This window comes from Astyanax mexicanus, chromosome 2 (assembly GCF_023375975.1).
Source record: "Astyanax mexicanus isolate ESR-SI-001 chromosome 2, AstMex3_surface, whole genome shotgun sequence".
Taxonomy (NCBI): domain Eukaryota; kingdom Metazoa; phylum Chordata; class Actinopteri; order Characiformes; family Acestrorhamphidae; genus Astyanax; species Astyanax mexicanus.
Genome location: NC_064409.1, coordinates 48,771,782 through 48,783,716, shown reverse-complemented (window position 1 = coordinate 48,783,716; position 11,935 = coordinate 48,771,782). Strand labels below are relative to the sequence as shown.

The following is an 11,935-nucleotide window of genomic DNA, read 5'->3' as shown; positions in this document are numbered from 1 at the left end:
TCCATCAGGCTGTGAGGATGCTGAACTCTCTTCCTGCTCTACCCCCCATCCCAATCCTGCCCCCAGCACACACTCACTCAGCATCCTGACCCCCCACTAATACAGTACTGAAACTCTGCACTACAATGCACAAAGTACTGTTCCCTTCCAAACGGACTTGAACTACACAATACCTGCACTACTGCTATACTTGCACTGTCAATACGCACTTTAATTCCACTTTAATTAAACTGTGAACTTTAAGGACGTACGCACCCATTCACTTTACCAGCCTTAAGCTATATACCATATACTATATTTGCACTACTGATATATACTATTTATACTGTCATTCCATCTCAATCACCATCAATATTGCACTATTGTCTTACGTATGTTTATTGTGTCTTATTGTATTGTACATATAGTGTCTCCCACTCTTTTATATTATATATCTATTTCTTTTTTTTTTACTTATATTTATATATCTATTTCTCCCCCACACTACTGCACCTTGTTTCTGTCTCATGTATGTCTATTTGTTTCCCTGCTGTATTGTACACATAGTGTCTCCCATTCTCCTTTATTATATCTATTATCTGTACTTGCTGTAAAATTGGGAAGGAGAGTAACGTAATTTCAATTCTCTGTATGTCCTGTACATATGCAGTATTGACAATAAAACTACTTGACTTGACTTGACTTATTGGGGAAACTTCACACTAGACCTCAAGCAGCTTGGACAGTCACACAGTTTAAGGGACAGTTTATGAGTTAAAATATGTAGTAAACTAAAATTTTACAAAAATGGGTTGTTTTTAATTGACAATATGGCAATATGGTTGTCTTGTATTGTCAATTAAACCTCTATGGCACAGTGTTGTCTCAGGCAACAAACCAAATTTTGGGTTATCATACCATACCATACTGTACCTTTTTTATTATTTGTTTATTTATATTAATACAAAGATACAAGACATATCTAAGTCCAATACAACGAGAAGTACAAGTTGGTCATAGATAAAAATATGTATATATGCAAGTATATGTAAAGAAGTATATCTGACTGTGTATAATCTTACTAGATTCTTGTTGTGAACTTCCTAAAACAGTGTTTTTTAATTTGTTGCCTTAATTAGTTATGCAGGTAGACCTCTCCTGTGTGTTTTGGGTGCTTCAATGATTAGATGATGAAATGTTTATATTTTATATATCCACAGGGACTTCCAAAGCTTTTAAAAATTCCTCCTGAAAAATATAATTCTTGCCAAATAGAGAGTTTAAGTACAATATTCCCTTATTATGCCTTATGAGCAACTTCTTGCTATGTATAAATGGCTACATTTTAACTAGTTGTTAACTAGCTAACTGGCTATGACTAAACTAGTTAGCTTTAATTAGCTAAGCTGGCTAACCCTAGTGTTTTTTTATATTTCTGAGCTTTTGCTGTAGCTTTAACTAATTCAGGGTGGGCTTTTTGTTGTTTTACCTACATAGCTGTACCGGGTGAAAAGTTTTGTTGCTTATAATTTAGTTTTTGTGTTTTTTGTTTAGTCTGAACCGGTTGTAACTGGCTGTTGTTTAAATCAGGGGAGCTCCTCTGACCGCTTGTGGTCGGATCCTAATCCGAGCGGGAGGTCAGGAGTGCGGGGCGGAGGCGGTGTTGTGGAGTCTCCGCCCCGGGTGTTCACACTCTCCGGGTGAATCCAGAATCCCGCGCAGCTGTGAATCCGGCTCCTGGTTTTCCCTGGATCTATACCTACTATTACTACGGCACGGCGAGCCGCCCTCCTCCTCCTCCTCCTCTTCCCCCTCCTCTTCTTCCTCCTCACTCACTCCGCAATGTTTCACTCCTCTTCTGTAGGTGAGTGAGTGAAAGAGACAGGGAGACCAGAGATCAGCAGCTCTCGCCGCTCTCGCCTCCGGTCTGCAGCTCCCGGTCGCTGGGTTAGGTTAGGTTAGCAGCCGCGGTCTCCGCGGTGTTGCTGCTGCGGGTCGTTGGTGCCGCTGTGCCCGTGTGTAAGTGTGTGAGTGTGTGTGTGGCTCTCTCTCTCCAGCGGCGATGGATTGACTTGGTGCCTCCTCCTCCTCCTCTTCCTCCTCCTCCTCCAGCCCCCCCAGCTAAAGCTAAGTTGGAGAGAACAACTGGAGCCTCCTCCTTCTCCTTCTTCTTCGCCTCGCGTTGGAGAGCTAGCGTTAACTAACTAAATGTGTCCCCCGGGGGAGCCTCACACCTCGCCGGGTTTGCGCCATTGCCGACTTTTCGCTGTGAAGCCCGCTCCCCGGGTCTGAGAGAGGGCTGAAGTTTGGAGTGAGGAGCTCTGTGGATAAGTCTCGCCCCGGTTCTCCAGCTTGTTTTGGACTTTTTCTTCTCCTGAAAGTGATGGCGGAGCGGGGAGCGCGGTGGCTTCTGTTTTTCTCCACTCTCACCTCCAGCGCTGTGATTGCAGATAGAGCAGATAAAGGTACGTTTCTCACTTTCTCCCGCTCTCTCTTTCTCTGGTTTTCCTCTTTCTCACTCTCTCTCAGTCTTTTCTCCTCGTGTGTTTGGCTGTGAGGGTTATGGAAGTGCTCTCAGCTCCAGGCGTTTGTGTTTTTGGAACGTTCAGGAGACGTTCAGGCAGCAGGAATGCTGCAGTCAGTCTCATTCAGGCTGTCCACACCTAATGCATCACCACCACACACTGACCACATCATCTGCCTGTGTGTGTGTGTGTGTGTGTTAGGTTAGGTTAGGTTAGCTACTACTAATCTCTTATTAATGAGTGAGTGCCATCTTAATGTACTGCTTAGTCCAAATCATCATCATCAAGCAGAAGAAGCTATATTTGACATTCATGTGATGTATGAAGGAAAAAGAGAAGAAGAAAAAGGACCTCATGATCCATAGCTCTGATTCTTCTGTAGATCAGTCCAGATCTTATGTGGTGGAGCTTCTGTTTCTGAGATTGCTGTATTCTAATATATTCTAATATAATCTAATCTGTTGGTATATAGCCAATATGTAGATACTGTGGTTATTTAAAGTGTTGCTGAGAAAAAAATAACACTGATGATTTAGTTTTTAAATTTGTATTGAAAATTAGAAATTAGTAGCATTGATTGACTAATGAAAATAGCATTAATGATTATTGTCACTAGCAGGTTTTAAGTTCAACCTATCTCATAGGTAGAACCTACTCGAATGGTCCTGATTAGGTTGTTTGGCGAAAAAAAAAAAAAAATCAATTTTCCATTTGTCACAAGTTTGATCCCGAATCCTTTAACTCCTCCTGAGGGGATATCTGTTAATATGAGCTTTCAGGTCTGTAGGAGCCTGGCAGTGGATTTGCTTGTGCTGAGTGATTGAGCTTCTTAAAAGCAATTTCTCTCTGCCTTTGTGGAGGTGAGAACCTGTGTGTGCTGCTTCAAAATGGGGTTTCGTCCATGTGGCAAGAAATTAGCTGTGCAAGTTTTTGAGTCACCAACTGAAGGCTTCCGCTCTGAAGATCTGTCTGATTTTTTAAGCTTGCAGATATCAATCTAAGCCACGTGTCCCCTGAAAACACTCAATTCCCATGTGTGTGGTTTGCCTCAGTTCCCTGTGTGTGGTTTGCCAAAAAAACACTTTGATAAGAAATATTTGAAAGTGAAGTTTAGCTTTTTCTGTGATTTGTACTTGTAGGTGTTTTTTGTTCTGTTCTTTCTGCTCTGGCGGCTTTCATTGACTTAAAGGAGAATTTCCCAATGATTTTTCTAAATGTATGTTTAATTAAATGGCTGAGATGTAAACAAAGCTGCTCGGGTTGGTTTGGTGCGAAATTTCTCACAGTGGTGGTGAATGAAGGAGTTTTAGTGAGTTGTACTCCTTGTAGAAGGTCTCTCAGGAAAAAAAATAAGGTAATAGGCTGACTGATGCCAAAGAGACAGCTCTTTAATAGTATTGATAAGATTTTGTGAGTACTTTTTGCTGTTCAGCACTTAGAAGATACATACTGTACATAATTCTGTAGGTTTTGGACCCACTGTAAAGAAATCATTCATTCTTCTCCTCCTCCACTTTATCCTGGTCTAGTTCATAGTTGTCCAAAGTGTACCTAATAACATTGATCGCAAGGTAGGAATACCCTGCGGACAGGGTGCCAGTCCATCACAGGGACTGTAAAGAATTGAATTACTACAGTTTCATTATGTATAATTTACTTTTACAATTTCACATCAAGCCACTCTGTGTTTACAACCAAACAAATTCATTTCGCAGGATGAACATTTTCTTTAAATCTCGCCAGTTTGTAAGAAGTTTTAAGAAGTGCAGCATTCACTGTACACTGGAAACTAGAAATAGGCAATAATGCAGTAATGGGTATTGCTAATGTTCAAACAATACTGACACCATGCACAATTTCATCACACAATATGTAATCAGTTCTATTTAATCAAATAGAGTAAAGCACATTTTGTATCCTAAAAATATCACGCTACAATTTTTTTTCATATCGCCCACCCCTATTGGATATCTTTGCAAATTAATATTTTATTAGTCGTGATTGTAATCGATGGCCACTTGCTGTTTATTGCAAGTGCTTGTTTCCAGCTGCATTGCGCTTATTACTAAACGACTGCTTTTAACAGTGTGGACTGCATTATCCATTTGACGTCCTTCCGTTTGTGACTGAAGTGTCGTAATATTCTGATTTGCAAACCCGAAGCAGCCCGTCATCTCCCATATCTCTCTGGGAATGGCAGGATCTGGCCACCATGTCATTAAAACGCCTTGGTTTAATTGCTTGTGGCACGACAGGTAATGAGCAGAAATGGAGACATCTGTAGCTATCTCAGCCGTGCGCTTGAGCTTGGCGTGGGGGTAGGGGGGCTCTGATCTTGAAAGCCGGCTTAATCCTCATCAGTGTCAGTGGAAATGATTGACTGGCATTTTACTGCAACCTTTTACCCCCCCTGGCTGCTAGCAGGATATCACTGTAGCGATCTCATTCATTGAACCCAAGGGGAAATTAGTGTCCCTCGCATGCATGGGCATACACACATATACACACACACTCACACACACATAGTCTGCTCCTGCTTTGCATTGTGCCGTCTGTGGTCTGGCTGCCCGCAGCTGGCCTGCAGCGCACATACACACACACACACACACACACACACACGCATGCGTGCTTTTGCGTGCGTGCACACACACAAGTGCACACACACACAACCCAACACCCCAACACATCCTATCTGTGAGCTCTTGTCTAAGTGTGAATGGCAACAGGCAGCAGGGTGTCTGCAGGCCCCTCTCAGCTGTTGCTCTGCTCCAGCTCCTGATCATGCTGCTTTGTTAACTCTGCCCATGGAATGAAGCCATCTACCTCCTCCCAGCTGCCCCTCATCCTATCCTATATACAGAGACATGGATTAATCACCCCGGCTAATTAAACCCACGCGTAGAGATATAGACTGAGACGGTGATGGGTATTCATTAAAGCCCTCACTGGGGGCCTGGTTCAGTCATTCGTTGAGTGCCACTCCTTCTGCTCTGGGGAACGGAATAGAAATCCTAGCTTTGCGTTTACGGCTTCAGCGTGAATGATTTGGGAATGTGGTGGTTCAATCTCGAATCAAATTGTCAGAGTGGGTCAGGTTGGGCTTTTGCCACCAACAGTGTTTCTAGGAGCAAATGTTCCGAGAACACAGTGTGACGTCCAGACGTCCAAGACCCAGGGCCCTGTTTTTATGGTTGTGACTGATTTTGATCATAAAGTGCATGCTTGTGCTATTTTACCCGGCTCCACTGAGTTGGATGAAACTCCTCAAACTCATTTTGGCTGGGTCTTCTAGAAGCCAAGTTGTGTGGCAGTAGAAAACACTGCAACATTGTGGCTTGGACTTGAGATGCTACCCAGTAAATTTGTGGCTTTGGGAAAGATGGAAAATTCCAGTTGAAGCTGGATCTCATGTTGCTGTTAGTAGTGGCAGAGCGTGTTTGGCTCTGTGAATGCATCATTGATTACTCAGCCCCTAGGTGTGTGGCATTGCCTGGTGTAAGGGTCAGAGCTTCCAAAAGGCCATTGCCACTCCTTGGATTCTCTAAGCCTCTGTGCTGAATAGAAAGCCTGGCTGCTTATTAGTGCTTGTTCAACACCTCTGTTGACTTATGGAGCTTGTCTGTGAAGACACAGGAAGAAGGAGAAGTGGGGGTTAAAGGCTAAAACTTCACTTTAACTTTGTCCACACAGCTTTTTCTGACAGCAGCTTGACATGCTAGCACTCTCCTCATAAAAAAGTAAACGTATAGGGAGGGGGGTGGGGGTAGTTATTTATGGGAATTGGAGTTGAAGGCCTTGACGGCCATTTGTGAGAGATTGAATGGGCCAAACTTGGCTGTCTTTCAGTCAACACAGGCTCCTCGCCTGGAACTTGGAATGCAATTGTCTTCGACTGTTTAGTGTCGGCCGCTTGCATGGTTGCACAATTTTAATATGTTTAAACTCCCTGACTCTGCACTTGAAGAAACGATCAGGCAGCATCGCATATACATTGTGATCGAAGCATTTTAGTAGAATTAGTAAGTATTTTAGAATGCATTTATGTGATTTATTTGAAGTTGACTGCTTGTGTATGGTTTGGTATTGGGACAGGCAGTATAATATAATTTAATATTGTATTGTATTGAGGTACGTTTTATCACGATACATAATATACAGCTCTGGAAAAAAATAAGAGACCACTTAAAAAATGAGTTTCTTTGATTTTACCAAATTGAAAACCTCTGGAATATAATCAAGAGGAAGGTGGATAATTACAACCATCAAACCAAGCTGAACTGCTTGAATTTTTGCACCAGGAGTGGCATAAAGTTATCCAAAAGCAGTGTGTAAGAGTGGTGTAGGTGCTAAGATGCATGAAAACTGTGATTAAAAACCAGGGTAATTCCACCAAATATTGATTTCTGAACTTGTTTTCTTTGTATTATTTGAAGTCTGAAAGCTCTGCATCTTTTTTTGTTATTTCAGCCATTTCTCATTTTCTGCAAATAAATGCTCTAAATGACAATATTTTAATTTGGAATTTGGGAGAAATGTTGTCTGTAGTTTTTAGAATAAAACCAGAATATTAATTTTACTCAAATATATATCTATAAAAAGCAAAATCAGAGAAACTGATTCAGAAACTAAAGGGGTCTCTTAATGTTTTCCATAGCTGTATATACAGTTAAGGTCAAAATTATGAGCCCCCTTATGAAATCAAATAAAACCATAATCCTTCCAATCATATGGGCCATAACCTTAAGTCTTTATAGTTTGTGTGTGTCCACAAGAACTAAGACAACATCTGTGCAAGGTCAAATGAACATTCTTATTTGTTTGCTTCACAGAAACAAGAAAAAAGCAAAAAATGCAATGGTCAAAATTATTAGCCCTCTGACAACTAATAGTCAATTGCGTAGCCTTTCTGCTTCAAAACTGACAACAGTCTGTTCTGGTAGTTTCTTACTAAGTTGGCACATGTCTCCTGAGGGATTTTAGCCCACTCTTCCTTGGCAAATTGTTCAAGATCATGCAAATTGCTTGGTCTCCGAGCATGGACCCGAACCTTGAGCTCCCTCCACAGATTTTCAATAGGATTGAGATCAGGGCTCTGAGAGGGCCACTCCAGAACGTTGATTTTGGTGTCTTTCAAAAAGGTTTTGACCAACTTTGATGTATGCTTCGGGTCATTGTCTTGTTGGAAGACCCAGCGACGACCTAAGCCCAGACTGGAAGCAGATGTCCTAATGTTGTTCTTCAAAATATCCACATAATCCTCCTTTTTCATGGTCCCATGCACCCGAACAAGGTTTCCTGTCCCTGAAGCAGCAAAACAGCCCCACAGCATTATGCTTCCACCAGCATGCTTCACTGTGGGGACAGTATTTTTAGGGTTGAAGGCCTCGCCCTTCCTATGCCAAACAAAAGCAGCATCCATATGCCCAAACTGCTCAAGTTTGGTTTCATCAGACCAAAGGACAGACTTCCAAAACTCACTCTTATGTTTCAGATTGTCTCTGGCAAAGTTCAGTCGGGCTTTGATGTGCCGTTGTAAGAGCAAAGGAGTTTTTCTTGGACGATGACCACGAAGTCCACCACGATGTAGAGCCCTCACAACAGTCTTGCGTGAAACATCAAGTCCAGAAGTAGCAAGTTCAGAAACAATCATCTTAGCAGAGGTCCAGGGATTCTTGTTGACATCTCTGATTATTTTTCGCTGCAAAGTTTTTGAAATCTTGCGTTTTCGACCACATCCGTGTTTATTTTGAACAGACTTTGTTTCTTTGTACTTTGCGATGATGCAACGCACAGCTGTTCTAGAAACCATGAAACGCTTGGAAATGGCAGTATATCCTTCCCCCTGAAAATGAAGGTCTACTATCTTCTGTCTGAGGTCCAGACTGATTTCTTTTCTTTTTGGCATGGTGATATTGCTTCATACAAAGATTACAGAGCAACCCAAGAGTATCCCTGTCATTCAAGTAGTCAACTGATACTAACTCTGCTTCTTGGAGTCATTTAAATAAGGTTCAGTGTAATTGATTGCTCAGGTGTGTTTTCAAATCTAATTGATTGGTAGGTGTGGTTTGAAACCCAGTTAATTTGCTTTGAAAACACAAAATCACATGAGGGCTAATAATTTTGACCATCTCAGTTTTCACCAATTATTTTATTAAGAAATCTTGAATATTTATTTTATATTCCAAAGTGGACCAAAATGTGGCAGTATCCTGGATTAATAATTTACTATAGAAATTGTTATGTATATGGCAAAGAATTGCCAGTATTTTAGGGAAATAGTCAAAAGTTCTTAGGGGGCTAATAATTTTGACCTTAACTGTATGTGATTCTTTGCACAGTGTGGATATCAACACTGCTTAAATAAGAACACAGTTACAATTAGTTCTATGTGATTTAGATTCAGTTGTTTATAATTACATTTGTTTTATGTTGTATTTATGTTTTTTTAAGAATCTTCTGATACTGATTCATTTGGTCTAGTCTCATGTATTGTGAACATGTCTTTAAAGATTTTTGCAAAATTGTCCAGCCTTAGTTTTGCATATAACAAATGCCTCATTCAGCGACTGTCATTGTTTTTCCTATATGATTCATTTCAAGGTTGGCATGAATAATTAAAATGGAACAGCTGTCCTCTACAGAGTGATTAATTGGTTGAATTTGGTTTAGTTGTGCCTTTTCCCACCCACAGACCTGCAGTCAGATTCTACTGAGTTTTTCTAGGTAACAAAGTACTTAAAATAGTGTGTACAGCAGTGCTCCCACTCTGAATGAAGTAAGGATAACCCTGAGAAACATGCAGAGTCTGAGATTTTGCTCAATTTAAAGTGCTTGGTGCCCAGGAGCAGTTGGACTGCTATTGAAAGGAGGATTTCCACATTAAATCAGTTCTGGCGGTGTGGGATTCTCACTGACAGACACTGGAGGAACTAAAACCTGTTAAACATGTGTAGGCCTGACCATGTGAACCTACAGTAATGGATCACTGTACTGTTTCCTAGTAATAGACCTAGCGGCAGATACACTCCTTAATGTATAATATCTAAAATAGACCATGGAAAAGATTGCAGGTAAATCATTAAACATATATCTCAGAAATCTTCTTAATCAACATACTGAAACTCATCTACACTGTTTAATATTCCTTACTCTCAAAATGACCCCATTTTACTCTATGCAAAAAACATTTTTAGTAAATACCCCAAAATACATTTAATAAATATCCGCTGGTATTTAAATGCCAAAGTGTGTGCTGTACAGATGGCTAGATTGCACACAGAATGTCATGGTCTATGTGACGTTTTTTTTTTTATCAGTGCCAGATTTCCAGATTAAGCCCAAGCATGAATAACCTAAACTAAAAAGGACTGTGAGTCACAATGCTTGATACCAAATAATAAATACTGTGGTAACAAATTCACAACGCTCATCATTGAACGATTGCATGCTTTCAATTGAAGTAGGGAAAGGATGTACAGTAAGTGAAATAAGTTGATCTCCAAATTAGGTATCAAACCTGCTAAACTAGGAGGAGCTTTCACTTGTGATGTACTTAGTGTTAAGGTGTACAAATTACTAATATTAACTTGTTTTTGAGTATAAAGTATATAGTGTAGATGAAAGTGCAAAGGTTGTGTTTACTCTTAATATCCAAGATACAAGCTCTTCAATTTGGTTGATTTTTTGATTAAGAAGACACTGTTGTCCCACAGTGCAGTGCGAAACAGAAAGGGAGGAGCAGTTTTAGAAAAAACATGGCAAATAACGATGCAAGTGCAGCAGTTATGTCTGCAGCAGTGTCCGCTAGAGAATGTAAAGTGGTGTATGATGGAAAAACAGCACTTTGTTTTTGTATAAAACAAGTAAATATATTTGTATTGTGTGCACTATTGTCACACTCGCACTTAAGATTAGTGTATAAGATATACTTTATACTATTAGTGTGTACACTTATATGCATGAATGAGAGTATGTGTACTTGAAGTGTTTTCTCCATCGGTTTGGTTTGTTTTCACACAGGCAAAAACCTAAATACACCAAAATGCGCCTTAACAAAGAACATGACCATGTTGTCTCCTCTGATTGGTCAGAGCTGGAAAAAGTGTGTATAGTTGTGCAGTGGAAAGTTGCTTTAACACCAACACAGAAAATTTCTTCTGCGCTTTCAAACCACTTTTTTTTTCTTTTTGATTTCAATGGTAAAGCGGAGTCGCACAGATGAGAGTGGTGAACGCTGCACATACTGGAGTATATGTAGAGCAGCAGCAGAGACAGTGTTTAATAATAGCTGTTAGGGCTGCAGCTAATGATTATTTTGGTAGTTGGCTAATCTGACGATTATTTTTCAATTAGTCGATAAGTCGACGATTATTTCTGTACTCTTATCTCTTAAATCGATAAAATCAGCAGAACATGAGATTTAAATGGCATTTAAATATCTGAACGTTGTTTAAAAGTGGAAATTACTCATATTTAGTGATTAAATATGTAATCTGTTGTGTTTGGGCACTTTTAGAGACACAAACAAAAGTTGATTTGTAAACTGTGAGCAAATAATTTACCCATCTCCCATAGCGCTTCTGTCTTCAGCACTTTGTGTAGTGCAGTGCTGATACAAATTAACGATTAGTCGAAAATCGTTGCAGCCCTAATAGCTATGGTAATTATCTGGGTAATTAATCAAGTTAAACTGCACCTGAACAGCTGTTTAGCTCAAATATTAGGACTGTATTAAATAGTTAGGTCGGATCGAGACTGGATCAAGTTCTTACCACAAACAAACTGCTTTGGAATTTATTTGGAACTGGGCCGAGAACACCTCCTCTTGCAGGTCTCGGAGCAGTTGTTTTGGTCCACACCCAAATGCGATTATAGATTTCACACCCGCATCAATTGTGCAAACAAACCAAAATCGGTTTTAACCGGACCAAATAGTGCTGGTGTAAAAAAGCCCTTAGTTTGTGCAAAGTATTGTACTGGTGCTAATTCTGCTTTTAAAGTTGGCATTGTGAAAGATGATGATGTGCTAGCTCATAAGCTATTCTAACAGTAAGCCTGTGGACTCAGTGTTCACCTTGGGTTGCTGGAAGATTTTTTTGGAAGTCTTTGTAGCATGATGCAAATGCAAATGCAACTCAACTCATCATGCAGAATGAATGAATATAATTTCTGACTGACTTGTCTGCAGCTTTAAAACCTCATGATTTGCATGGACGTCCTCTCCTCTCTGCAGTAATGACCGAATGTCCCTTCACCTTACACGAGTGATGCATTTAAAAGCATCCCTGCAGTAATGCCCCTCTGGAGTTCACTGCTCCATACAGACCACAGTAGCCATAAAAGGCAGCCAGGCCTGGAGATGGCTTGTGAATGATAAACTGGCTTTTCCTTCTCATTAGTTTCATGGAGTAGCAGCTCTATCTCTTCAG

General features: G+C 40.4%; 1 protein-coding gene across 8 annotated transcripts in view; it reads left to right on the top strand.

Moving 5' to 3' along the window:
* Positions 1 to 1,766: 1,766 nt before the first annotated feature.
* LOC103047119 (neogenin) overlaps positions 1,767 to 11,935 on the top strand; it is a 231,936-nt gene continuing 221,767 nt past the window's right edge. For 4 of the 8 annotated variants that reach the window (XM_049474426.1, XM_049474425.1, XM_049474424.1 and 1 more), the window contains exon 1: positions 1,768 to 2,444. In XM_049474426.1, coding sequence (XP_049330383.1) covers positions 2,363 to 2,444 — 82 coding nt within the window. In that variant the 5' untranslated portion in view covers positions 1,768 to 2,362. Of the gene's footprint in view, positions 2,445 to 11,935 lie in introns of all 8 variants that reach the window. The other 4 variants (XM_049474428.1, XM_049474430.1, XM_049474429.1 and 1 more) reach the window with 2 other exon arrangements.